The sequence below is a fragment of the Palaemon carinicauda genome, chromosome 22 (genome assembly GCF_036898095.1).
Source record: "Palaemon carinicauda isolate YSFRI2023 chromosome 22, ASM3689809v2, whole genome shotgun sequence".
Lineage (NCBI taxonomy): Eukaryota > Metazoa > Arthropoda > Malacostraca > Decapoda > Palaemonidae > Palaemon > Palaemon carinicauda.
The window spans coordinates 90,928,221-90,955,534 of NC_090746.1; the positions used below are offsets into that span (position 1 = coordinate 90,928,221).

The 27,314-nt window shown below is 42.3% G+C and overlaps 1 protein-coding gene across 1 annotated transcript in view; it reads right to left on the reverse strand.

Annotated features, from left to right (window-relative positions):
* The window catches only part of LOC137615965 (dyslexia-associated protein KIAA0319-like protein), a 169,725-nt gene that overhangs the window by 125,600 nt on the left and 16,811 nt on the right, over positions 1 to 27,314 (reverse strand). Inside the window, exons 2-4 of the mRNA XM_068345648.1 lie at positions 14,797 to 14,988; positions 14,407 to 14,632; positions 3,093 to 3,216 (exon numbers count right to left, since the gene is read on the reverse strand). Of these exons, the coding sequence (XP_068201749.1) occupies positions 3,093 to 3,216; positions 14,407 to 14,632; positions 14,797 to 14,988 (542 nt within the window). The remainder of the gene's footprint in view (positions 1 to 3,092; positions 3,217 to 14,406; positions 14,633 to 14,796; positions 14,989 to 27,314) is intronic.

Genomic DNA, 27,314 nt, shown 5'->3' on the forward strand with positions numbered 1-27,314 from the left:
GAGTGTGGTGTCTGTGTGAGGGAGTTAGCATGCCATTACTAGCCGAGTACCTCCACAATATGTGCAATCCTCAAACAATGAAAAAATATAGATAAAAAAGTATAAAAATTAAATAAGAATAAAATTTTTAAAAATTAAGCTAAGTTCAGTTAAGTTGATTTTAAGTTTAAATGTTATACTGTGTGTAAGAAACCATAAATATCCTTGCTGGTAATAATACTGAGATCTTCCTCCTGGTCCACACTTTCTAGTTCATTACCCCGAAGTGAGTAATCTGATTGTGAGTTACTATAACCTATGTGCATGACTTTAAATTTCCCACAGTTAAAAGGGATTTCCCATTTTCTGGACCATTCTCCTAGCTTCATTAGATTGTCTCTTAAGGCTTCTACATCTTCTCAGTTCACCGCATTTATGCCTAGTTTAGTATCGCCGGCAAATTTGGCTATTCTACTAGATAATCCTACTTTAGATCTATGTCGTTAATGTAGATCAGATATAGCAATGGGACAATAATGGATCCTTGAGGTACTCAGCTTGCAACAACTCCCCACTATGAAGCTTCTCTATTGATTGCAACTCTCTGTTTTCTGTTTGTTAGCCAATCTTTGATTCAGTCAGCTGGCTCATTAATAATGCCTTTTGCTCTAATTTTGACCATCAATTTTCTATGAGTAACTTTGTAAAAAGCCTTTTGAAAATTTAGGTATAAGATGTCTATTGCCCTGCTTTTGTCATATACTGTATGCTAAACATATTGCGGAAAATTTCCAAAATATTTGTCACACATGATCTCTTTTGTCTAAAACCATGTTGGCTGTCTATCAGAAGACTGTTTTTCTCTAAATGTCCTACTATTGAATCTACTATAATTGAGTCAAAAATTTTGCAAAGAACTGAAGTTAAACACACAGGTCTGTAGTTGACAGGTTGTTCTTTTTGTCCCTTCTTATAGATTGGGGGAACATTGCCTAGTGTCCATCCTTGTGGTGCTTTTCTTTCATTGGGTGTCTTTTGGAATATTTTGTAAAATTGTGAGGTTATCTCTTCTTCTAATTCTATATTCTCTCTTGGATGAATATTACCTGGACCTGGTGCCTTAGACTTACCGAGTCCTTTTATTTTCTTTTTGACATCATCCATTGTTAAAGTGTTTCTATTTAATGGTTGTGGCCCTTCATATTTAATAGCTGGTTCGGGGAGGGTCGTTGATTCTTCCCTAGTGAATACAGTTGTGAAATATGCATTCATCAATTTAGCTTTTTCCAAGTCATTTGTTATAAGATTACCCTCTGAGTCTCTTAATGGGCTAATGTTGTTTTTGGTTGGTTTTCTACTGTTTACATATGCAAAAAATTCTATTGTGTTTTCTTTACTAGCTGAAACTTTTCTTCTCTCTTCATTGATCTTGGCCTTTCTAACTAGTTTACCTACTTTCGGCTCAACTTCTTGTGCTGGGCAATTTCTTGAATTGAAGGCTGTGGACCCATTGACCTATGTTTCCTGTCTGTACTTCTTATTGCACTGGCTATTTCTCTGTTGAACCACTTAGGATGTGGAGTTTCATTTGGTAAAATTTTTCTATGCAGTATACATTTAGCCTTTTTTTCTTTATATATTCCTACAAAGGAGTCCTATCGTGTATCAATGTTCCCTGTTTTGTCATATTCTAAATTCTTGGTGTGTTCCAACAGTTTTATCCAGTTACTACGTCTTTAGTCTAGTTTTTTATAGTTTTATCCAGTTACTATACCTGTAGTCTAGTTTTTTATAATTTGCCTTTCTTTTGGATGAGGAATATTTACCTGAAACCTAACTATTCTGTGGTAATTTTTGCCCATATTTTTGCCTACTAAAACACTGGATACTAAATTTTCTTGTTAGCACAATATCTAGTTATGTTGTTTCCCCTGGTTGGTTTATCAACCCACTGATGGAGGAACTCATTGTTGACAAATTCTAGTAGTCTATGTCCCTCTGCGTTTGATGTAGAATTCATAGTGTCCCAGTTTACTGCAGCATTGAAGTCTCCCATTAAGACAGCTAGCAGTGGTCTGTACTGTATATTACTAGTATGGACATGTTTTTTTCCTATGGTGTTGATGTTTGCGCCTGTCACTTCACATTCGGTTTTTAATCTAATTTCTATGGAGGAGAGAGAGAGAGAGAGAGAGAGAGAGAGAGAGAGAGAGAGAGAGAGAGAGAGAGAGAGAGAGAGAGAGAGAGAGAGAGAGAGATATTGGGTAAATTGATACCATTTTATTGTCATTTTGTTTGGATATAATAAATCATAGGAAATAAAAAAAAATGCATTTAGAGGTCATTCATGCTATAGAAATTCTACATTCAACTATTAACCGAGTCGAACTTCATATACAAGTACTGTACTTAATACCCAAATTTACAGAATTATTTGGATACCTCTTTATTTCATAAAAAAAATTAATTCTTACTCCATCATCTGTTCATGTCTTTTGGATTATTTCCTTTTTTCAGTGTAGGGAGTATGCTATTAGAAAATCCTTTCACTATCTTTAGAAGATACAAGTACAAATCATATATAAAGAAAATCCTTTTCCCGACCAGCGATCTTTTAAAAATTATACTAATGCTGCACTGCACTAACTGAAAGTTATTCCTTTACAAATGCAAAATTACACTTAATTACAAAGAAAACATTGATATACTGTACAGTACTAACAAAAATGTTTGTGAAGTTCATTTTAATGTTAAAACAGCTTAGAAGTCTATGAAATATTATGTGAATCAAGAAACTAGTCTCAAATGAATAAGTCAATAACTGAATGCTGAGTACATAGGGATCCAGAGGGGACATACAGTACATTCTCCTAGCTGTATGAAGCATCCTGTCCACTACCATTTTCTTTACAGAGACTGAGTATTTAGAGGAATTTGGCAACTTAAATTTGAGCTATGATAAGTAATGCCATAGAGTAAGTAGCATAGCATGATTGCCTCATGAGGCAACTCACCCACAATACTTAAGGTATGTCTTACCATACACAAATTCTTTAAAAGGATATCTCCCAACTAAGAAATGGTGGAAAAATAAAAATGTCTCAATTTCTTACCTGCGGAAGGTATACAATTTGGTCACCCCCTGCATTTGCAGTAGGCCGATAATCTGTCTCCTTCACAACACTAAGGAAAGTCGTTGTATTACCCTCTAAGCCCTCTTCATCTTTCACTAACAACCTAAAAAAATACTGTAACTTCAGTTGGGTTGATCATTTTCATGATACCCAAGCATGACCTTAGGATAATTTTACAAACTGAACAAATAAAAGAACTTTATGTAATATACAAATATCATTATCTATTCAACTCGAATATCCATAAAGTGGTCATTTTTTACTTTAACTTGTGCATTAATACTGACAGAATATCATCTGCTGGTTCTTCAACTCCAAATTCCTGCAAACTATGCAAGAGACATACCTTAAATCTAGATTATCTGATCAAGTACAAAAAAAAAAAAAAAAAAACCTTTTTCCCAACTTTTTCTAAATAGTTGATAAATATTAAAACAATATATATTTTTTTTATAACAGCAGGTATTATATTCTAAACCCATATATGGATCATAATTTTCTAAAGGAAGAGATTATCTGGCTCAAAGTGTTGAACTAGGATCTTATTAGGCTGACCAAAATAAATTTGAGAAGTATGAAAATAGATAATATTCACTATTAAATGTGTTAAAATATAAACAACTAAAAAATATTGCTATAAACAGAAACAGAAATTTTATTCATTAAATGTGTATTACTTAAAATCACTGAAATAAAAAAATTAAAGATAACCCTTATAATCCAGGACTTTACAACAAGCTAGTACAAGTCTCCAAAGCACCAACAGGTTGGAGCCCAATTCAAGAAGTCTCGAACCGCAACTAGTTTATATTTCGAAAAAATTTTCATTGGGAAACACCCTTGTCGATTCTAGGCCAACAAAGAAAGATTAGACATTTTCAATAAACCTTATAAATGCATATTTTCACTTTCCTATTCATCCTAGTTTGAGAAAATATCTTTGTTTTGTCAATGGATCAAAGATTTACAAATTCAAGGGCCATGTTTCAGTCTTAGGATAGCCCTTTAAGTGTTCAATAGGATGATGGTCTCCAATTCAAATTGATTTAGGATTTTGAAGCTAAGAGCTCTTTCATACCTGGACGATTCATTGGATTTAGATTCAACAAATTCAGTTGCTCAGGCTACTGGAGCTGTTGGGGATCCAGTTAAGTTTCAAGAAGTCTCTTTTGGGTCATACCCAGAAGATTCTATATTAGGAATGATAACAGCAACTATCCATTTTAGGCTTTTTTCAAAAAGGACTCAGTCTTTTCTTTGCATTTTGAAAAAGTTCAGAAGGTTTAAGTCTGTTAGTTTGGATGTGGATGAGACTTCTATGGACCATGCCATCCTTAACGATACATTTCAATGGGACACCTACATATGAGATATTTCAATTTCACCTCAACTTAATTTGGAACAGGATAGTCGATCTTCAAACAATCTCTATTCCAGTGACGAAGATCCTAATTCAATTGCTGAGCTGGTGGTAGTTATCCCACTTAATTTCCTTGGAAACAAAAATCTCAGAAACACTTCACAAGAAGGATGAAGAAAAACTAGATCTTTTATATCTGTCATAGAAATAGACATCACACAATTAAAATTTTCATATTAATTACTGGGAGCTTCTACCAACATTCAAGTCTTCAGGAATACCAACCATTGGTGGTAGGGAAAACTGTGGCAGTGCCTATATCCAGAACCAAGGGGAAACAAGAGCACAGTCTGGATACAGAGGCACTATTCACTATGACAAATTTGAGAGGAATGCTCCTTCTTTCTCTGCTAATTTCCAAAAAATCACACATGTTAGCAGATAAGTAAGGATATGAAGTCAGATATTTCTAATCGAATGGTTTCTACATACATCAATATGCCCAATTAAAAGATACAGATCCCAGCTTAATCCTGTTCTCAAGTATCCGTTTCAGGTAATATAGAAGTCAGGTCTATCCTTTGGAAATTGTATGTAGCTTGGCAATGTTTAAAAAATGTTATTTTTATAATAAAATAAATTTTTGAATATACTTACCGGTGATTATATAAGCTGCAGCTCTGCTGCCCGACAGAAAAACTCTACGCTCGAAATCCGCCAGCGATCGCTAGCAGGAAGGGGGTGTACTTCAACAGCGCCATCTGTCGTGCAGGTACTCAGTACTCAATGTAAACACAGAACTCAATTTTCTCCTCGGTCCACTGGGTCTCTATTGGGGAGGAAGGGAGGGTCCTTTAATATATAATCACCGGGTAAGTATATTCAAAAATTTATTTTATTATAAAAATAACATTTTTCAATATTAAACTTAGCCGGTGATTATATAAGCTGATTCACACCCAGGGGGGTGGGTAGAGACCAGCATTAATTGTTTACATTATAATGAGCTAAGGATTTCGTATTTCATTTTAGCAGTTATTCAAAATAACAAACATAAAATAAATAAGTACCTGGTAAGGAAGTCGACTTGAACAATTACTCTGCCTTTTTAAGTACGTCTTCCTTACTGAGCCTCGCGATCCTCTTAGGATGCTGAGCGACTCCTAGGAGCTGAAGTATCAAGGGTTGCAACCCATACTACAGGACCTCATCAAAACCTCTAATCTAGGCGCTTCTCAAGAAAAGAATTTGACCACCCGCCAAATCAACCAGGATGCGAAAGGCTTCTTAGCCTTCCGGACAACCCAAAAACAACAATAAAAAACATTTCAAGAGAAAGATTAAAAAGGTTATGGAATTAGGGGAATGTAGTGGTTGAGCCCTCACCCACTACTGCACTCGCTGCTACGAATGGTCCCAGGGTGTAGCAGTTCTCATAAAGAGACTGGACATCTTTAAGATAAAAAGACGCGAACACTGACTTGCTTCTCCAATAGGTTGCGTCCATTATACTCTGCAGAGATCTATTTTGTTTAAAAGCCACTGAAGTAGCGACAGCTCTAACTTCATGTGTCTTTACCTTCAGCACAGCATGGTCTTCTTCATTCAGATGGGAATGAGCTTCTCGTATCAACAGTCTGATATAATAGGAAACTGCATTCTTTGACATAGGTAAAGAAGGTTTCTTAATAGAACACCATAAAGCTTCTGACTGTCCTCGTAAAGATTTAGTTCGTCTTAAATAGAACTTAAGAGCTCTAACAGGGCATAAGACTCTTTCTAGTTCATTTCCAACCAAATTTGAAAGGCTTGGAATATCGAACGATTTCGGCCAAGGGCGAGAAGGTAGCTCGTTTTTGGCTAGAAAACCAAGCTGTAAAGAACATGTAGCCGTTTCAGATGAGAATCCGATGTTCCTGCTGAAGGCGTGAATCTCACTGACTCTTTTAGCTGTGGCTAAGCAAACCAGGAAAAGAGTCTTTAAAGTGAGATCTTTAAAGGAGGCTGATTGTAGTGGCTCGAACCTTTCTGACATCAGGAATCTTAGTACCACGTCTAAATTCCAACCAGGTGTAGCCAAACGACGCTCCTTCGTGGTCTCAAAAGACTTAAGGAGGTCCTGTAGATCTTTGTTGTTGGAAAGATCTAAGCCTCTGTGACGGAAGACTGTTGCCAACATGCTTCTGTAACCTTTGATAGTGGGAGCTGAAAGGGATCTTTCTTTCCTCAGGTATAATAGGAAGTCAGCTATTTGGGTTACAGAGGTACTGGTCGAGGATACTGATACCGACTTGCACCAATTTCGGAAGACTTCCCACTTCGACTGGTAGACTCTAAGAGTGGATGTCCTCCTTGCTCTAGCAATCGCCCTGGCTGCCTCCTTCGAAAAGCCTCTAGCTCTAGAGAGTCTTTCGATAGTCTGAAGGCAGTCAGACGAAGAGCGTGGAGGTCTGGGTGTACCTTCTTTACGTGTGGCTGACGTAGAAGGTCCACTCTTAGAGGAAGAGTTCTGGGAACGTCCACCAGCCATTGAAGTACCTCGGTGAACCATTCTCTCGCGGGCCAGAGGGGAGCAACCAACGTCAACCTTGTCCCTTCGTGAGAGGCGAACTTCTGCAGTACCTTGTTGACAATCTTGAACGGGGGGAATGCATAAAGGTCTAGATGGGACCAATCCAGTAGAAAGGCATCTATATGAACTGCTGCTGGGTCCGGGATCGGTGAGCAATATATTGGGAGCCTCTTGGTCATTGAGGTTGCGAAGAGATCTATGGTAGGTTGGCCCCATGTGGCCCATAGTCTCTTGCACACATCCTTGTGTAGGGTCCATTCTGTTGGGATGTTTTGACCCTTCCGACTGAGGCAATCCGCCATGACATTCATATTGCCTTGTATGAACCTCGTTACTAGAGAGAGGTTTAGATCTCTTGACCAGGTGAGGAGGTCCCTTGCGATCTCGTACAACGTCATAGAATGGGTCCCTCCTTGCTTGGAGATGTACGCCAAGGCCGTGGTGTTGTCCGAGTTCACCTCCACCACTTTGCCTTGAAGGAGGGACTTGAAGCTTTTCAAGGCCAGATGAACTGCCAGTAGCTCCTTGCAGTTGATGTGTAACGTTCTTTGATTCGAGTTCCACGTTCCCGAGCATTCCCGACCGTCTAGTGTCGCACCCCAGCCCGTGTCCGATGCGTCCGAGAAGAGAATGTGGTTGGGGGTCTGAACAGCCAGGGGCAGACCCTCTCTGAGGTTGATACTCGGAAATGGGGATCGAGACCGCTTCTAGCGTCTTGTTCTTTTCCCAGTAAACAGCTAGATGATATTGAAGGGGACGGAGGTGTAGTCTCCCTAACGAAACGAACTGTTCCAGGGATGATAGGGTCCCTATCAGACTCATCCACTGTCTGACTGAACATCGTTTCTTCTTTAGCATGTTCTGGATGCATACCTGGGCTTGACTTGTTCTGGGGGCCGACGGAAAAGCCCGAAAAGCTTGACTGTGAATCTCCATCCCTAAGTACACTATAGTTTGGGATGGGACCAGTTGGGACTTTTCCAAATTGACCAGGAGACCCAATTCCTTGATCAGATCTAGAGTCCACTTTAGATTCTCCAGACAGCGACGACTGGAAGACGCTCTTAGAAGCCAGTCGTCCAAATAGAGGGAGGCTCTGATATCCGCTAAATGCAGGAATTTGGCAATATTCCTCATCAGCCTCGTAAAAACAAGAGGAGCCGTGCTTAGGCCAAAGCACAGGGCTCGAAATTGGTAGACAACCTTGTCGTAAACGAATCTCAGAAAAGGTTGGGATTCTGGGTGGATGGGGACGTGAAAGTATGCGTCCCTTAGGTCTAAAGAGACCATCCAGTCTTCCTTTCTGACCGCTGCTAGAACTGACTTTGTGGTCTCCATGGCGAACGTCTGCTTTGTGACAAAGACATTCAGCGCACTGACGTCTAGCACCGGCCTCCACCCTCCTGTCTTCTTTACCACTAAGAAGAGACGGTTGTAGAAGCCCGGGGATTGATGGTCCCGGACTTTGACTACCGCTCCCTTTTGTAGCAAGAGAGAGACCTCCTGCTTCAAGGCTAGCCTCTTGTCTTCCTCTTTGTACCTGGGAGAGAGATCGATGGGAGACGTTGCTAGAGGGGGTTTGCGGACAAACGGGATCTTGTACCCATCTCTTAGCAACTTCACAGATTGCGCATCTGCGCCCCTTTTCTCCCAGATCTGCCAGAAGTTCTTGAGTCTGGCTCCCACTGCTGTCTGAAGAAGGTGGCAGTCAGACTCTGCCTTTAAAGGACTTGGTACCTTTCTTCTTCCCACGTCTCCCTTCGGCACGAGCACCTCCTCTGCTGGAGGCTCTGCCACGAAAGGGTGGAATGAATCTGGACGCTGGAGTGTCCATCCTGGGTCTAGATACGGTAGGCAAAGGGGTGGCTTTGCGGGCAGAGGACGCAACCAGGTCATGGGTGTCCTTATGAATCAAGGAGGTAGCAATCTCCTTTATCAATTCTTCTGGGAAGAGGCACTTTGAGAGAGGAGGAAAAAGAAGTTCCGATCTCTGACACGGTGTTACTCCAGCTGACAGGAACGAGCAAAGGTTTTCCCGTTTCTTGAGGACCCCGGAAACGAACGAAGCCGCAAGCTCACTGGATCCGTCACGTATGGCCTTGTCCATGCAGGACATAATGAGCAAGGAAGCTTCCTTGTCAGAAGGGGAGATCTTCCTGCTCAACGCTCCCAAACACCAATCCAAAAAGTTAAAAACCTCGAAGGCTCTGAACACTCCTTTCAACAGATGGTCTAAGTCTGAAGGAGACCAACATATCTTAGAGCGTCTCATGGCTAGCCTGCGGGGAGAGTCTACTAGACTTGAGAAGTCGCCCTGGGCAGAGGCAGGAACTCCCAAGCCGAGAACTTCTCCCGTGGCATACCAGACGCTCGATCTGGAAGAGAGTCTCGCAGGGGGAAACGTAAATGCTGTCTTCCCAAGGTTCTTTTTGGACTGCATCCATTCTCCCAACACTCGTAAAGCTCTCTTAGACGAGCGGGCGAGGACGAGCTTCGTAAAGGCAGGCGCGGATGACTGCGTGCCTAAAGCGAACTCAGATGGAGGAGAGCGTGGGGCCGCAGATACAAACTGATCAGGATACATCTCCCTGAACAGTGCAAGAACTTTCCTAAAGTCCAAGGAGGGTTGCGTGGTCTTGGGTTCGTCGATGTCCGTATGCGGGTCGTCAATGTGTGCAGCGTCGTCATCATCAGAGAGTCCATCATCTGAAAACTGAGGAGGAAGCGGCAAAGGAGTAGGAATCGGCTGGTCAGCTGAGTCCGGCAGCACGGGTGCATGCGTGACTGAACCGGACGCAATGTCATGGAACTGTTGCCCAGTCTGTGAACTGGCAACAACCATAGCAGCGCGGGGACGCAAAGCGTCTACTCCAGACTGTCTAGTCTGCTGTGGGCGAGTAGAGGTAACCACACTGGGTTGCGGAGGTTGACGCACCGCGTCAAAACAAAACAACTTAGGTTGTTGTTGTAACTCGCGAACGTCAACGGAAGGTTCCGTGCGTCGCTGAACGTCAACATGCGGCTGGCAGGGTACACTGGAACGCATGGGTGGCGGGACTCTCACAGCTGGAGTGCGGGAGAAGGTAGCCTCAGCGTCCACTGGACGCACAACCGTGGGTGGTTGTAGGCTAGAGGTTGGTGCAGCGTCAACCTTCTCCGCACGAAAGTCCTGCATCAATGACGTTAACTGTGACTGCATGGTCTGCAGCAAAGACCACTTAGGGTCTACAGTAGCAGGTGCGGCAACAGACGGTGTTACTGCCTGATGCGGTACCGCTTTGCCTCTCTTAGGAGGTGAGCAGTCATCGGAAGACTGCAGCGAGTCCGAACTGACCCAGTGGCTACAACTGGGCCGTTGGACTTGCGCGGAAGGGACCGACTTGCGCTTAAGAGGCCGCGAGACCTTGGTCCATGGTTTCTCTCGAGAAACCTCTTCCGCAGACGAGGAATAAATGGGCTCTCTCGTCTTCGTGTGGGTGGGGCGATCTTGGTTAGATACGCCCGAAACCACGGAGGGAACGTCTGTTCGCTGATTAAAGCCTCTCGAACCCTTTGGTCGTACGACATTGCTTCTCCCCTGGGCTTGGGAGCTTGCAAGAGGTCCCGGACTGGGAGGACGACAGGCACGAACAGACGAACCCTCAAGCGCAACACTATCTACAACACTTTCCACAACACTACCACTTACTTTGTCACTACCCACTGCACTCTTACACTTCAACCCCTTGACGTCTGCCATGAGTTGGTTACGGTCACTCGCCAATGACTCGACTCTCTCACCCAGAGCCTGGATGGCACGCATCATATCTGCCATCGAAGGTTGTTGAGTGCTAGAAGGGGGATCAGGAGCAACCACTACAGGGGAAGGAATAGGTTGTGGGGCATGAGGAGAGGAAAATTCAACGGAGCGAGATGAACTCCTCCTGACTCTATCTCTCTCTAGCCTACGTGTGTATTTCTGGAATTCGATGAAATCGAATTCCGAAAGCCCAACGCATTCCTCACATCGATCTTCCAATTGACAGGTCTTATCCCGACAATTGGAACAAACGGTGTGAGGATCGATAGAGGCCTTCGGAAGACGCCTTGAACAGTCCCTAGCATTACATTTCCTGAACTTAGGGACTTGAGAAGGGTCAGCTATTTTGAATTAGTCAAAGGGGAATTCAAAATCTATCCAAAGTCGTCAACAAATAATCCAAAATCAATAAAAGAATGCAAGGATGAGTTGAAGATAACGTCTGCAAAGCAAAAGCTCAAAACTAGAAATGTGTACTTCACCAAAATATGTGAAAACCAATCCAGTAAGCAACAGCGAATTTAGTAGGTCTTGCCGGTGGCACGACAGAGAGAAAATTGAGTTCTGTGTTTACATTGAGTACTGAGTACCTGCACGACAGATGGCGCTGTTGAAGTACACCCCCTTCCTGCATAGCGATCGCTGGCGGATTTCGAGCGTAGAGTTTTTCTGTCGGGCAGCAGAGCTGCAGCTTATATAATCACCGGCTAAGTTTAATATTGAAAATTTCAAGTTTAGAACCTTTAGAAAATCTTTCAATTAAAGATTTCACGGCTAAAAACACCTTCCCTTTTTGTGGTCATTCTGATGTCTGTAGATTTTAGTAGCCTATTTGCACTTATTGGGAATGGCGGTTCGTGATTCTTTAAAAACTTATCACTGTGACTGAAGAGCTTCTTTGTTGGAGATTTGATGAATACGATCTTTAATGCACTTCCTATAATTATATCTCTATGCTGTAAGATTTGGAATAAATGTTCTCTGTGTGTTAGGAATGTTTTTCCACCAAATAAAATTTATAATAACAATAAGAAAGTGCTCTCAAAAATCATTATGTAAATATTTAAGTAATGAATGTCTCCAAGTAGTATAGTATGCCTTCTGCATGCCAAGAATATAGCTAGTATTATTTGCTTTCAATCAAAACTTATACGTAAGAGAGTCAAAGGTAAATCACTCTGATTGTGAGCCAAATTGCAAGGTGGATAAAATGTTATTACAATATAAACACCTGTTTAGTCTGTAATTTACCCCTTTTCCAGTAATTTGCAAACACATTTGATCAGTAAAATTGGTCTGTAACTGTTTGTAAATAAATGTTTGGCCCAACGATGATTATAAAATTCCAATATATCAGCCTTTGCCAAAGAAGCTAGATTTCTTACCAGATCAAAATTTATAATCTCTACCAGGGGCCGCTGAACTACTATTTGGAGTTATCAGATATGACGAGTGTTTCAAACCCAAATTCTGTTAAAAATCTAAGCTTTTTGTTTTTATACATAATTTTGAGTCCCAGTGCTTTAAGCCTTTTTGACTTGCCCTATTGGTACACATGTGTCTAGTTGAACATTAAGGAGCAATGACAGAGGTACTAAAATATGTTGGTTTAAGGGACTTGATGCTCTGGAGGTGGATTAATCATATTTCTGTGAATTAGGACCTGTGAGAAGTTTAGACAGTTTTGGAACTAGAACTCAAATTACGTGGATTGAACAAAATGCTAGAGTAAGTCGATCCATGGACTTATTTATTAACCATAAGATTTTGCCTGGGTGCACAAAATGTTGTGTGTTCATTATTTGCTGTTTCAATGATCGCTTGTTCCAGACTATATTTAGGACATGGTCATGAATTTGGAGAATGAGCGCATTTACAATGAAAACAAAATCTATCTTCTGTCCAGTATGCAGAGCATTCATGGAACTTTGACCACTTGAAACATCTTTGGTCATTAGTGCATTTGATATTAATATACCCAAAATCATAGTATTTCTAACATTGGACAGGGCGAGGATGTAGTCTTTAAGAGAAATATTTAGGTGACATCCTTATATGGTCTGGCAGGTAAGGTGAGATAAATATTATCCAAATTTCTTTATTGGTTCCATTCAGTTTTTTAACTCAAGAAATATTGGGAGGAAACCTCTTTATAAACTGAATATCGTTTTCTGCAAATCCATACAAATCTCTGTAATAAACTATTCCTTTAGCTTGATTAAAAGTCTGGTGAGTATAGACCTTTTCAATAACATCGGATGGGAAGATGTAAAATTAGGAAGCAGCAATGCTAGTGCTTCATTGCCAGTTTTAACTAGCAAACTATGACAATGTCTCTTTAAATTACCTTGAGGAAATACGCAATAGAAAACATATGAGAAATTTTGAGTCACACTGAGGAAATTATTTCTTGGTTTGAGAGGCCACTTGTCTGTCAAAAGGCTTCAACATGGAAATGATATTGAAGCCAAATTATTTCATCAAGGCATTCTCTTATCAAGATGAAGTGGAAGATAAACGAGAATGATTACCAAGAATCCTATCTCAAAAAAAAAAATAAATAAATCTTTCCCGTGGAATGAAGGGGCCACTTTACAAAGAGATAGTTCCACATACCAACAAGGGAATAGTGTCATTTTTTTGGTGTGAATATTATCGGGTTGTAGGCAAAACTACTGCAGCTTACAAGATTGGTTTAAAAAATATGATATCCTTTCCAATAACCTAGATTCTGAAAAGGACACAGGTTGTAGAACAAGGTGGGAGTAGTTGATAAAATGCGATGGAGGTTGAAGTAATAATAAATTGGAAAAGTATTTGTGACATTTTAAGTCCAACTGAGAAAAAAACCATTTCCCTCTTGCCCATCAATAGGCTTCAACACAGAAAGATATTCCATGTTGAAGACAAGTGACTTTGTTAAAGCATTCTGTCAGTAAGAAGAATTAAGTGCAATAAGTTAAAAGGGTAAACAGAAGGTAAAAGGGAATTTTAATAATAAAATTTCATATTTCTATACAGTATACGTTTTCATATCACCGATACTATGGTAAACTGAATACCTGCTAGTGCTCCTTGATATATAACTACTAGATTGTTTCATTACTTTACTAAGAGCATGTATCTTTTCGAAGGAAAATAAATGAGATTTTTCATATATTTTGGGGATAAACGTCGATAAACCGAGCTTCTGGATAAGTGTCTGTTGGAAAAAAAAAAAAAAGTTGCAAACTTTTTTGCTACATAATTCTTACTTCTTTTTAAATAATATGAACATGAACATTCTTCCTTGCACAAAATATACAATCACAATTAGCTTTATAAGTCATAGCTAGCTATACCTATATAGTATACCGTAAAAAGAAAATGTAGCCTAGACACTAATTATGGACCAACTTCTGTCTTATCACTTCTTATATATTTAAAACTACAATGAGTAGATGTGTATTCTCAAAACATTTCCCCTACATAAATAATGAATGACTTAACTAACCTCCTTTGAGAATGCATATCTAAGATACAATAATTACATAATTAAGAACATAATTCCTATAAAACTTACATGATTGTGTAATTGCCAGGTACAAGATCTGTTAGTTGAAGAGCTGGTGCCGTTTCCTCTGATAATTTATATCCAAGAGGAGCGGTTACCATCTCCCAACGATATGATGTAATCTCTCCGTCATCTGTACTGCTCGAGCCATCGACAATTACTCCAGAGTTTGGAAGCTTAATTTCTTGAGATGCAGGAATAACAACTGCCTTTGGTGGCTGATTTATTCTCTTAGCTGAAGTGTTAAGAATAAAACATATCAAAGGTAACAAACATACAAGTAATGAAATAAACATTGCTTCTTGCATTGAACCTAATATCCAACCTTAACAGTAATATATTACTTTTATACATATTTATCATATCTGTTTTCATAAAGTAAGATAAAAAATAACATACGGGGCAGAACGGTAACACTCCCAAATGCGTCTCCATGAGCACCAGGGCCGGTTACATTCACTTTGAAGATGTAAACACCTTGTATTAAATGGGATAGTGTAATTGTTTGACTGTTGGCATCACTCAAATAACCACTGTCATCAGTTTCTGGGTGTTTCACTAGAATCCATTTATATTTGTATTCTGAAGAATCTGTAACATAATCAATAATTCCATAAATCTATGCTAAGTAATATTATAATACAGAACATAATACATAGATACGTTTTAAATAAAAAAACACATACTAAGTAACATTATCATACAGTACATTAATACATAGATATGCCTAAAATAAAAAATACAATACTGTAGGCCTAACTACATATGACAATAATTGTAAAACTTTGAATGCCAGCACAGTTGAACTTCTACCAAGGGCAAATGTTACCAAAATAAAACAAATGCACAGTAGATAAAGTATCAGCATAATATGTTATTTTTATTAGTAAAATAAATTTTTGAATATACTTACCCGATAATCATGTAGCTGTCAACTCCGTTGCCCGACAGAATTCTATGGAGGGATACGCCAGCTATCACAATACTAGAAGGGGGTGTACTTACCAGCGCCACCTGTGGCCAGGTACTATAGTACTTCTTGTTGACACCTCCTCAATTTTTCCTCGGTCCACTGGTTCTCTATGGGGAGGAAGGGAGGGTCGATTAAATCATGATTATCGGGTAAGTATATTCAAAAATTTATTTTACTAATAAAAATAACATTTTTCAATATTAAACTTACCCGATAATCATGTAGCTGATTCACACCCAGGGGGGTGGGTGAAAACCAGTGTACAAGATTAAAGGATAGCTAAGTATCCCATATTTCATATAACAGTTATCTCAAATAACAATGAAATAATAAGTACCTGGTAAGGAAGTCGAATTGAACCGTTACTCTGCCTCTTTTTTAAGTTCGTCTTCCTTACTGAGCGCAGCGTTCCTCTTGGAGGCTGAATCAACTCAAAGGTGCTAAAGTATATAGGGCTGCAACCCCTACTAAAGGACCTCTACATAACTTCTAACCCAGGCGCTTCTCAAGAATGAATTGACCACCCGCCAAATCAAAAGGATGCGGAAGGCTTCTTAGCCTACCGTAACAACCATAAAAACAACAATAAAAGCATTCAAGAGAAAGGTTAAAAAAGGTTATGGGATTAAGGGAATGTAGTGGTTGAGCCCTCACCTACTACTGCACTCGCTGCTACGAATGGTCCCAGGGTGTAGCAGTTCTCGTAAAGAGACTGGACATCTTTAAGATAAAATGATGCAAACACTGACTTGCTCCTCCAATAGGTTGCATCCATTATGCTCTGCAGAGAACGGTTTTTATTAAAGGCCATCGAAGTAGCTACGGCTCTTACTTCGTGGGTCCTTACCTTCAGCAATGCAAGGTCTTCCTCCTTTAAGTGAGAATGGGCTTCTCTAATCAGAAGCCTTATATAATACGAAACCCCGTTCTTGGACATGGGCCTCGAAGGTTTCTTGATGGCACACCATAAGGCTTCTGACTGTCCTCGAATAGGTTTAGACCTATTAAGATAATACTTGAGAGCTCTGACAGGGCAAAGAACTCTCTCTAGTTCGTTACCTACCATGTTGGAGAGGCTAGGTATTTCAAACGATCTAGGCCAAGGACGTGAAGGAAGTTCGTTCTTTGCTAGGAATCCGAGCTGAAAAGAACATGTTGCAGATTCGGTCGTGAAACCAATGTTCTTGCTGAAGGCATGAACCTCACTGACTCTCTTAGCTGTTGCAAGGCAGACGAGAAAAAGAGTCTTGAGGGTAAGGTCCTTGAAGGAAGCTGACTGGAGAGGTTCGAACCTAGGTGACATAAGGAACCTTAAGACTACGTCTAGGTTCCAGCCTGGAGTGGATAGACGACGCTCTTTAGACGTCTCAAAAGACTTAAGGATGTCTTGAAGGTCCTTGTTGGAAGAAAGGTCCAAACCTCTGTGGCGGAGAACTGAAGCCAACATACTCCTATACCCTTTAATCGTAGGGGCTGAAAGGGATCTCTCATTCCTAAGGTGTAAAAGGAAGTCAGCTATTTGGGTCACAGAGGTATTGGTAGAGGATACTGAATTGGCTCTACACCAGCTCCGGAAGACTTCCCACTTAGATTGGTAGACTCTACGAGTGGAAACCCTTCTTGCTCTGGCAATCGCACTGGCTGCCTCCTTCGAAAAGCCTCTAGCTCTAGCGAATCTTTCGACAGTCTGAAGGCAGTCAGCCGAAGAGCGTGGAGGTTTGGGTGCAACCTGTCTACGTGAGGTTGACGTAGAAGGTCCACTCTTAGAGGTAGAGTCCTGGGGATGTCGACTAGCCATTGAAGTACCTCTGTGAACCATTCTCTTGCAGGCCAAAGGGGAGCAACCAGCGTCAGCCGTGTCCCTTCGTGCGAGATGAATTTCTGCAGAACTTTGTTTATTATCTTGAACGGTGGGAATGCGTAAAGGTCGAGATGGGACCAGTTCAGCAGAAAAGCATCCACATGAACTGCTGCAGGGTCTGGAACTGGGGAACAGTACAGCGGAAGTCTCTTGGTTATGGAGGTGGCAAACAGATCTATGGTAGGTTGACCCCACAAGGTCCAAAGTCTGTTGCACACACTCTTGTGGAGGGTCCATTCCGTGGGAATGACCTGATTCCTTCTGCTTAGGCGATCTGCTGAGACGTTCATATTGCCCTGAATGAACCTCGTGACTAAAGTGAGGTTTTGACTTCTTGACCAAATGAGGAGGTCCCTTGCGATCTCGTATAGGCTCCTCGAATGGGTCCCTCCTTGCTTGGAGATGTAAGCCAAGGCTGTGGTGTTGTCTGAGTTCACCTCCACCACTTTGCCTAGCAGGAGGGACTTGAAGTTCAGCAGGGCTAAATGAACTGCTAGTAGCTCCTTGAAGTTGATGTGGAGCGTTCCCTGTTCCTCGTTCCACGTTCCCGAGCATTCCCGTCCGTTCAAGGTTGCACCCCAGCCCGAGTCCGATGCATCTGAGAAGAGATGAAGATTGGGGGTCTGAATAGCCAACGATAGGCCCTCCCTGAGAAGGAGATTGTGCTTCCACCACAAGAGAGTGGTCTTCATCTCTTTGGTGACTGGGATAGAGACTGCTTCGAGAGTCAAACCCTTGTCCCAATGAGCTGCAAGATGGAATTGAAGAGGGCGGAGGTGGAGTCTCCCTAGCTCGACGAACAGGGCCAGTGATGAAAGGGTCCCTGTGAGACTCATCCACTGTCTCACCGAGCAACTGCTCCTCTTCAGCATGCTCATGATGCACTCTAGGGCTTGGCTTATCCTGGGGGCCGATGGAAAAGCCCGAAAATCCTGACTCCGAATCTCCATTCCCAGGTACACAATGGATTGGGAGGGAATGAGCTGAGACTTTTCTGTGTTGACTAACAGACCCAGATCTCTGATTAAGTCCAAAGTCCAGTTGAGACTCTCCAGACAGCGACGACTCGTGGAGGCTCTCAACAGCCAGTCGTCTAAGTAGAGGGAGGCTCTGATGTCCGATAAGTGGAGGAATTTTGCTATATTCCTCATCAGATGCGTGAACACCATAGGAGCTGTGCTTAGGCCAAAACACAGGGCTTGGAATTGGTAGACAACCTTTCCAAAAACGAATCTCAGGAAAGGTTGGGAGTCTGGATGAATAGGAACGTGAAAGTAGGCATCTTTCAAGTCCAACGAGACCATCCAGTCCTCCTGCCTGACCGCTGCTAGGACCGACTTCGTCGTCTCCATCGTGAACGTCTGCTTGGTGACATACGCATTGAGCGCGCTGACGTCCAGCACCGGTCTCCAACCTCCTGTCTTCTTGGCCACCAGAAAGAGACGGTTGTAGAAGCCCGGGGATTGATGGTCCCGGACTATAACCACTGCCTTCTTCTGCACAAGTAGCGACACCTCCTGGTGCAACGCTAGCCTCTTGTCCTCTTCTTTGTAGTTGGGAGAGAGGTTGATGGGAGATGTGGTCAGAGGGGGTTTGAGGCAGAATGGAATCCTGTAACCCACCCTCAGCCAACTGACAGACTGGGCGTCTGCACCTCTCTTTTCCCAGGCTTGCCAGAAGCTCTTGAGTCTGGCTCCTACTGCTGTCTGGAGATGCGGAGAGTCAGTTTTTTCCTTTAGAGGCCTTGGAGCCTTTCCTAGACTTGCTCCTGGAAGAGTCTGGACGGGAGCTTCCTCGGCTGGGGGCTCTACCACGAAAGGGCGGTATGAACCTCGTAGCAGGAGTATCAGCCACTGGGGTGCGATAAGTCCTGGGGACAGAGGTAGCAACCTTAGACTTACGAGCCGATGAGGCTACAAGATCATGTGTGTCCTTTTGTATCAGGGCAGCAGACAAGTCCTTAACCAGCTCTTCGGGGAAGAGGAACTTCGAGAGCGGAGCGAAAAGGAGTTGTGACCTTTGACAAGGTGTAATGCTGGAGGAAAGGAAGGTACAAAGCTGTTCCCTTTTCTTAAGAACCCCTGATACAAACATCGACGCAAGCTCGCCAGATCCATCTCTAATGGCCTTATCCATGCAGGACATTAATAGCATGGCAGAATCCTTGTCCGCAGGGGAGGTCTTCTTGCTGAGGGCCCCCAGGCACCAGTCTAGAAAGTTGAACATCTCAAATGCTCTAAAAACTCCCTTCAGGAAGTGATCAAGGTCTGAGAAGGTCCAGCAAACCTTAGAGCGCCTCATAGCAGTTCTACGAGGCGAGTCTACCAGACTTGAGAAGTCAGCCTGGGCAGAGGCAGGTACTCCCAAGCCTGGTTCCCCTCCTGTGGCATACCAAACGCTCGCTTTAGAAGTGAGCTTAGTCGGAGGAAACATGAAAGAAGTCTTGCCAAGGTGTTGCTTAGTCTGCAGCCACTCCCCTAAGATCCTTAACGCTCTCTTAGAGGACCTTGCTAGGACTAGCTTAGTATAGGTCGACTTAGCTGGCTGCATGCCCAGCGAAAACTCAGACGGTGGAGAGCGGGGGATAACAGAGACAAAGTGGTCTGGGTATACCTCCCTAAGCAGAGCCAAGACCTTACGAAAGTCAATAGACTGTGGAGAAGGCTTGGATTCATCCACGTCTGATGAGGGATCCAGGTGTGCCGCCTCATCATCAGACGCCTCATCACCAGAGTGTAGCGAAGAGATCGGACAGGTATGCTGAACAGCAGAGTCAGTACGAGCTGGAACATCAATATTAGTGGTTTCCTCTTCAAGACTCTGTTGAGGGAACACCTGAGGCTCAGACTGCAAAGGCTGAACAAAAGCAGAAGCAGAGGGAAGGCGCATGGGTGGAGGAGGCTGACTCCTGGCATGAGTGGCTGAACTCAAGGGTTGAGCTTGCTGAGAGGTTGGCGGAAGCGGAGTAGTAAGTTCCTGTTCCTGTGGTGTGAGCGGAGAGCGATGAGATAGAGGCTGCGCAGAACAAAGTAAATGTCTCGCCAGTTGAGGCTCCTGAGGCGCAAGGCTAAGGTGTTGTGGTGCTTGCCTAGAGGAGGGTTGAGCTCGCTGCAGCGAGAGCTGAGGAGACTGACTCATGGTTGGGAGAGGTTGTTGTACCTCGACTGAGTGTTGCATCACTGGTGGAGCAGCAAGTGGAAGCGGAGGAAGAGGGGTATAAGCCTCCTGATCCCATTGCTGAGGTTGCCTTAAGGAAGGCGGAGGCTGAACACCACTGGGAACAGTAAACTCAGAACGTGGCTCAACATCGTACGCCTGGCAGGTGGTACTGCGGTCAGGCGGAGCGAGCGCAGGCGGAGCGAGCGCAGGCGGAGCAAGTGCAGGCGGAGGCGGAGGCGCAACCTTCTCAGCTCGACACTCACGCATCAAGACCGAAAGTTGTGACTGCATGGACTGCAGAAGAGACAACTTGGGGTCGGCAGACACTACGGTCTGCTGAGGCAAAGCCTGAACAGCAGAGATCTGTTGCAGCAGAACCTTACTCCTCTTGGGCGGAGTGCAGTCGACTGATGACTGTGGCGAGTCAGAGCTGAGCCAATGACTGCAGCCCGGTTGAGCGCTCGCGTACTGGACTCTGCGCTTGAGTGGTCTAGAGACCTGAGTCCAGCGTTTCTTCCCTGACAATTGATCAGCGGACGAGTAAAAGACGGGCTCAATCGTCTGCAGGTGGGAGTGACGGTCTCTGGAAGACACGCCCGCAACCACCGAGGATACTTCTGTGCGCCGATCAAGGCCTGCCGAACCCTTTTGCCCTTCGACATTGCTTCTCCCCTGGGCATGGGAGCTTGCAAGAGGTCCCGGACTGGGAGGACGACTGGCGCGCACAGAAGTATCCTCACGCACCACACTGACACTGACACTAGCACTTGGCACTGCACTGACACTAGCACTCGTCACAGCACTGGCACTAATACCACCCACTGCACTCTTGACCTTAAGCTCCTTGACTTCGGCCATAAGAGACTTATGATCGCTAACCACTGACTCTACTTTATCGCCTAAGGCCTGAATAGCACGCAACACAACAGACATATCAGGCTGAGGGCAAATAGTAGGTTCGGGGGTAGCCACTACAGGGGTAGGAAAAGGTAGGGGATCATGAGGTGAGGAAAAAAGTGAAGAGTGAGAAGAACTCCTCCTAACTCTGCCTCTCTCTAACTTAGTTGAATATTTCAAAAGACGGACAAAATCAAGTTCCGAAAGTCCGGCGCATTCCTCACATCGATTTTCTAACTGACAGGGCCTATCCCTACAGTCAGAACAAGCGGTGTGAGGATCTACCGAGGCCTTCGGAATACGCCTATTGCAAGACCTACATCGCCTATGGGTGGGGGCTTGCGAAATGTCAGACATCTTGAATCCAAAGAGTTAGCCAAGTGGGGTTCCAAAATCAAGCAAAAGATCGTTAACCGTTAATCAGGACTATATAAAAGCTATCTAAGCTAATATAAGAAGGTTTCCAGTAAAGCGACAGCCGAAATCTGAGAGAATACTTCACCAAAAGCCGTGAAAAAACTCGAAGATCATAAGCGTATCCCAGAACGTCTTGCCGGAAGCACGACAGAGGAAAAATTGAGGAGGTGTCAACAAGAAGTACTATAGTACCTGGCCACAGGTGGCGCTGGTAAGTACACCCCCTTCTAGTATTGTGATAGCTGGCGTATCCCTCCATAGAATTCTGTCGGGCAACGGAGTTGACAGCTACATGATTATCGGGTAAGTTTAATATTGAAAAACTTCTTTTCCCTTTAGAGCCTTCGGTTTTTTCAGCAAGCTATTACAGATGTGGCTGCTAACCCCATAACCTATTTTTTTTTTTTACCCCAACTGATGCTGATAGCCATTCATACGTAGGTGGATTGATGGATGGTAGGCCAATATTGAACCAAAAATTTTGGTATGCAAACCCAGTACACTGCCATTATTATTGTCACCATCACTTACAGAGCACTCATAGTGATATAAAGCTTGGTGACTGATTGATTGATTGCTCTGAAGTTTTCTGGCATCCTGACCTCGAAGGTCATTGATGTCAGTATTATTGATCATAAATGAAAAATAAAAGAATATTTAATTAAGACATAAAAGTGAATATGTACTAGTAAAATTTAAATAGCTTTCAGAAGACCTGCTTCTGAAATAAATATAAAAATACCCCTAGCACAGTACAACAAATCCTGGCCAAGAATCTTGGCAAGGATAAACCCGCCATCATCACCTCAAGCCTCAAACAGATATCTATTTCTTAGAGAGCTAAAAGTGGGGCATTCGGTCAACAAGTGCCTCACTGGCATGGGTACCAAACATTTGTCACAATATGGCTGGTGTTGGCCAGTCATCAGAAACTTGTGTGTCAACCCAGTGTGACCAATGCATAGATGACAAAAAGTAGCCACCCACTTTTGGGGCATTATGTTCACACCTCTAAGAAGATATAACATTCATTATTTCTCTCATCTTATTTCTATCTAAGCTATCCCAATGTTGTTGCAAATTATCATAAAACAAACTCCTAATGTTCTTCTCATTTTCCGACTAATAAGAAGCCACTCTAAAATCTTTAACACTAAAGGGTTACTGGAATTAAAAACTTTTAAAGCTTGTAGGACACTTCTTGCATCACTAAAAATGGTAAAATTGCCCTCCTCTTTTAATGCAATTTTTCCAATAGCACTTAGTATGGCATATAATTTGGCAGTAAATATGGAAGATACTAGGGGAAGTGCACCTCTAAAATTAAAAGTACTACTATACACTCCAAATACAATGCCAGCATCAGATTTGGAACCACTAGTATATATGAAAGTCAATTTCCCAGTTCTTCAACATGTTCCATAAAAAGAGACCTAGCTTTTAAGTCAATCATGTTCTTTTTTATCTCAACAAAATATTTACAGAAAGATATCTCTGGTAATTTCCATGGAGGGGTTCGTGATATCCTAAATGGAAGAACTCTATTTCTAGCTATATCAAGACTGTATATTAATTGTTTCACCCTAAAACCATAAGGTTGAGGAAATTTTGGGTACAACTCAAAATATGTTCAATACCTAAAGGTTTGCAGTCTGAAATGCTAAAGGATCAAGAATTCTTTGCAACCTATACCAATACCAAACAATAGAAGAGGTTTGATAAAGGCTTAAAGGTAATTCTCAAGCATCAACAAGGAGGCTTGGGATAAGCGAAGTTTTAAAAGCTACTGGTGCCAACCTGATAGCAGTATGGTGTATAGAATCTGAAATCTTTAATTGGTCTGGGTGGCTGAGGAGTATATTTTGCACACAATTATTTTTTTTTAAATATTACTGTCTTGTACATTTTAAAAATAATTTTGTGGTCTGCTCCCCATGATGTGTGAGACATAACTTTTAAAAGATTCAGAGCCTCAAGATATTTCCTTTTTAAAGCTTTCAAGTGAGGAACTCATGTCCGCCTGCAATCAAATATCAATCCTAAAAAAATTCAGCTTCACTTACACATGGGATCCATTTAGGCCGTGGGGCATACAGCAATATTGTTCACTTTTATTTGACCCACCCTGCAACTATCCAATTTTTTTATATGTTATTCAGTATGTTCTTAGCTACAAAAAAATACAATGTTCTCCAAAAATAACTTGCACATTAATTAGTAATTACTAATTATTAGCCTCCTAATATTCAACAGAATTTAGTTCAATTTCTTGCCACTAGATGGCTCTGCACAGGTTCTTATCCAATAAGAGCATTAGAAACGGAATCTCGTGCTGTTGCCACATCTCTAATGCGCGGTTGCCATATTTCTCTCGGATGCGGAAGATAGCGTGTTTTAAAAGGTACAATTCCACTTTACATCATCATAACTCAACATTATCTCAACTCAAGACATCAAATTCTTTTCGTTTCTGGTATTTTGCTGTAGTGTTGGTTAAAAAGGTTCGTAACTCAGTTTCGTTGATCAATATTGCATATATATATGTATGTGTATGTATGTGTATGTATATATATATGTATGTATATATATATATATATATATATATATATATATATATATATATATATATGTATGTATATATGTATGTATGTATATATGTATGTGTGTGTATATATATATATATATATATATATATATATATATATATATATATATATATATATATATATATATATATATATATGTGTGTGTGTATATATATGTATATATATGTATATAATGTTATTTTGATAATAAAATAAATTTTTGAATATACTTACCTGGTGATTATAATAGCTGCAACTCTGTTGCTCGACAGAAAAACTCAACGGAAAAATTCGCCAGCGATCGCTACACAGGTAGGGGGTGTACTCAACAGCGCCATCTGTCGTTCAGATACCCAGAACTCACTGTAAACAAAGAACTCAATTTTCTCCTCGGTCCACTGTGTCTCTATTGGGGAGGAAGGGAGGGTCCTTTAATTTATAATCACCGGGTAAGTATATTCAAAAATTTATTTTATTATCAAAATAACATTTTTCAATATTTAACTTAGCCGGTGATTATAATAGCTGATTCACACCCAGGGGGGTGGGTAGAGACCAGCAAAATATGTTTACATCATATGAGCTAAGAATTTTTATTTCATTTTAGAAGTTATCAAAATAACTAAACAATATAAATAGGTACCTGGTAAGGAAGTCGACTTGAACAATTACTCTGCCTTTTTAAGTACGTCTTCCTTACGGAGCCTCGCGATCCTCTTAGGATGCTGAGCGACCCCTAGGATCTGAAGTATCAAGGGTTGCAACCCATACAACAGGACCTCATCCAAACCTCTAATCTAGGCGCTTCTCAAGAAATGACTTTGACCACCCGCCAAATCAACTAGGATGCGAAAGGCTTCTTAGCCTTCCGGACAACCCAAAAACAACAATAAAAACATTTCAAGAGAAAGATTAAAAAGGTTATGGAATTAGGGAATTGTAGTGGTTGAGCCCTCACCCACTACTGCACTCGCTGCTACGAATGGTCCCAGAGTGTAGCAGTTCTCGTAAAGAGACTGGACATCCTTAAGATAATAAGACGCGAACACTGACTTGCTTCTCCAATAGGTTGCGTCGATTATACTTCGCAGAGATCTATTTTGTTTAAAGGCCACGGAAGTTGCGACAGCTCTAACTTCGTGTGTCCTTACCTTCAGCAAAGCTTGGTCTTCCTCATTCAGATGGGAATGAGCTTCTCGTATTAACAGTCTGATAAAATAGGATAAAGCATTCTTTGACATAGGCAAAGATGGTTTCTTAACTGAACACCATAAAGCTTCAGACAGGCCTCGTAAAGGTTTAGTTCGTTTTAAATAGAACTTAAGAGCTCTTACAGGGCATAAGACTCTTTCTAGTTCATTTCCAACCATACGATAAGCTTGGAATATCGAACGATTTTGGCCAAGGTCGAGAAGGCAGCTCGTTTTTGGCTAGAAAACCAAGTTGTAGAGAACATGTAGCCGTTTCAGATGAGAATCCGATGTTCTTGCTGAAGGCATGAATCTCACTGACTCTTTTAGCTGTGGCTAAGCATACCAGGAAAAGAGTCTTTAAGGTGAGATCTTTAAGGGAGGCTGATTGTAGCGGCTCGAACCTGTCTGACATAAGGAATCTTAGTACCACGTCTAAATTCCAACCAGGTGTAACCAAACGACGCTCCTTTGTGGTCTCAAAAAACTTAAGGAGGTCCTGTAGATCTTTATTGTTGGAAAGATCTAAGCCTCTGTGACGGAAGACTGATGCCAACATGCTTCTGTAACCCTTGATAGTGGGAGCTGAAAGAGATCGTTCTTTCCTCAGATATAAGAGGAAGTCAGCTATTTGAGTTACAGAGGTACTGGTCGAGGATACGGATACTGACTTGCACCAGTTTCGGAAGATTTCCCACTTCGATTGGTAGACTCTAAGGGTGGATGTTCTCCTTGCTCTAGCAATCGCTCTGGCTGCCTCCTTCGAAAAGCCTCTAGCTCTCGAGAGTCTTTCGATAGTCTGAAGGCAGTCAGACGAAGAGCGTGGAGGCCTTGGTGTACCTTCTTTACGTGTGGCTGACGTAGAACGTCCACCCTTAGGGGAAGAGTTCTGGGAACGTCTACTAGCCATCGAAGTACCTCGGTGAACCATTCTCTCGCGGGCCAGAGGGGAGCAACTAGCGTCAACCTTGTCCCTTCGTGAGAGGCGAACTTCTGCAGTACCTTGTTGACAATCTTGAACGGAGGGAATGCATATAGATCTAGATGTGACCAATCTAGGAGAAAGGCATCTATATGAACTGCTGCTGGGTCCGGGATTGGTGAGCAAAATATTGGGAGCCTCTTGGTCATCGAGGTTGCGAAGAGATCTATGGTTGGCTGGCCCCAGGTGGCCCAAAGTCTCTTGCATACATCCTTGTGCGAAGGTCCATTCTGTTGGAATTATTTGTCCCTTCCGACTGAGACAATCTGCCATGACATTCAAGTTGCCTTGGATGAACCTCGTTACTAGTGATATGTTTAGACCTTTTGACCAGGTGAGGAGGTCCCTTGCGATCTCGTACAACGTCAGAGAGTAGGTCCCTCCTTGCTTGGAGATGTACGCCAAAGCCGTGGTGTTGTCCGAGTTCACCTCCACCACTTTGCCTTGAAGGAGAGACCTGAAGCTTTTCCAGGCCAGACGTACTGCCAGTAGCTCCTTGCAGTTGAAATGCATTGTCCTTTGACTCGAGTTCCATATTCCCGAGCATTCTCGACCGTCTAATGTCGCACCCCAGCCTACGTCCGATGCGTCCGAGAAAAGAACGTGGTTGGGAGTCTGAACAGCCAGGGGAAGACCCTCTCTTAGGTTGATATTGTCCTTTCACCAAGTCAGACAAGACTTTATCTTTTCGGAAACCGGGATCGAGACCGCTTCTAGCGTCTTGTCCTTTTTCCAGTGAAAAGCTAGATGCCATTGAAGAGGACGGAGGTGTAGTCTTCCTAGTGACACAAATTGTTCCACGGATGACAGCGTCCCTACCAGACTCATCCACAGTCTGACTGAGCAGCGTTCC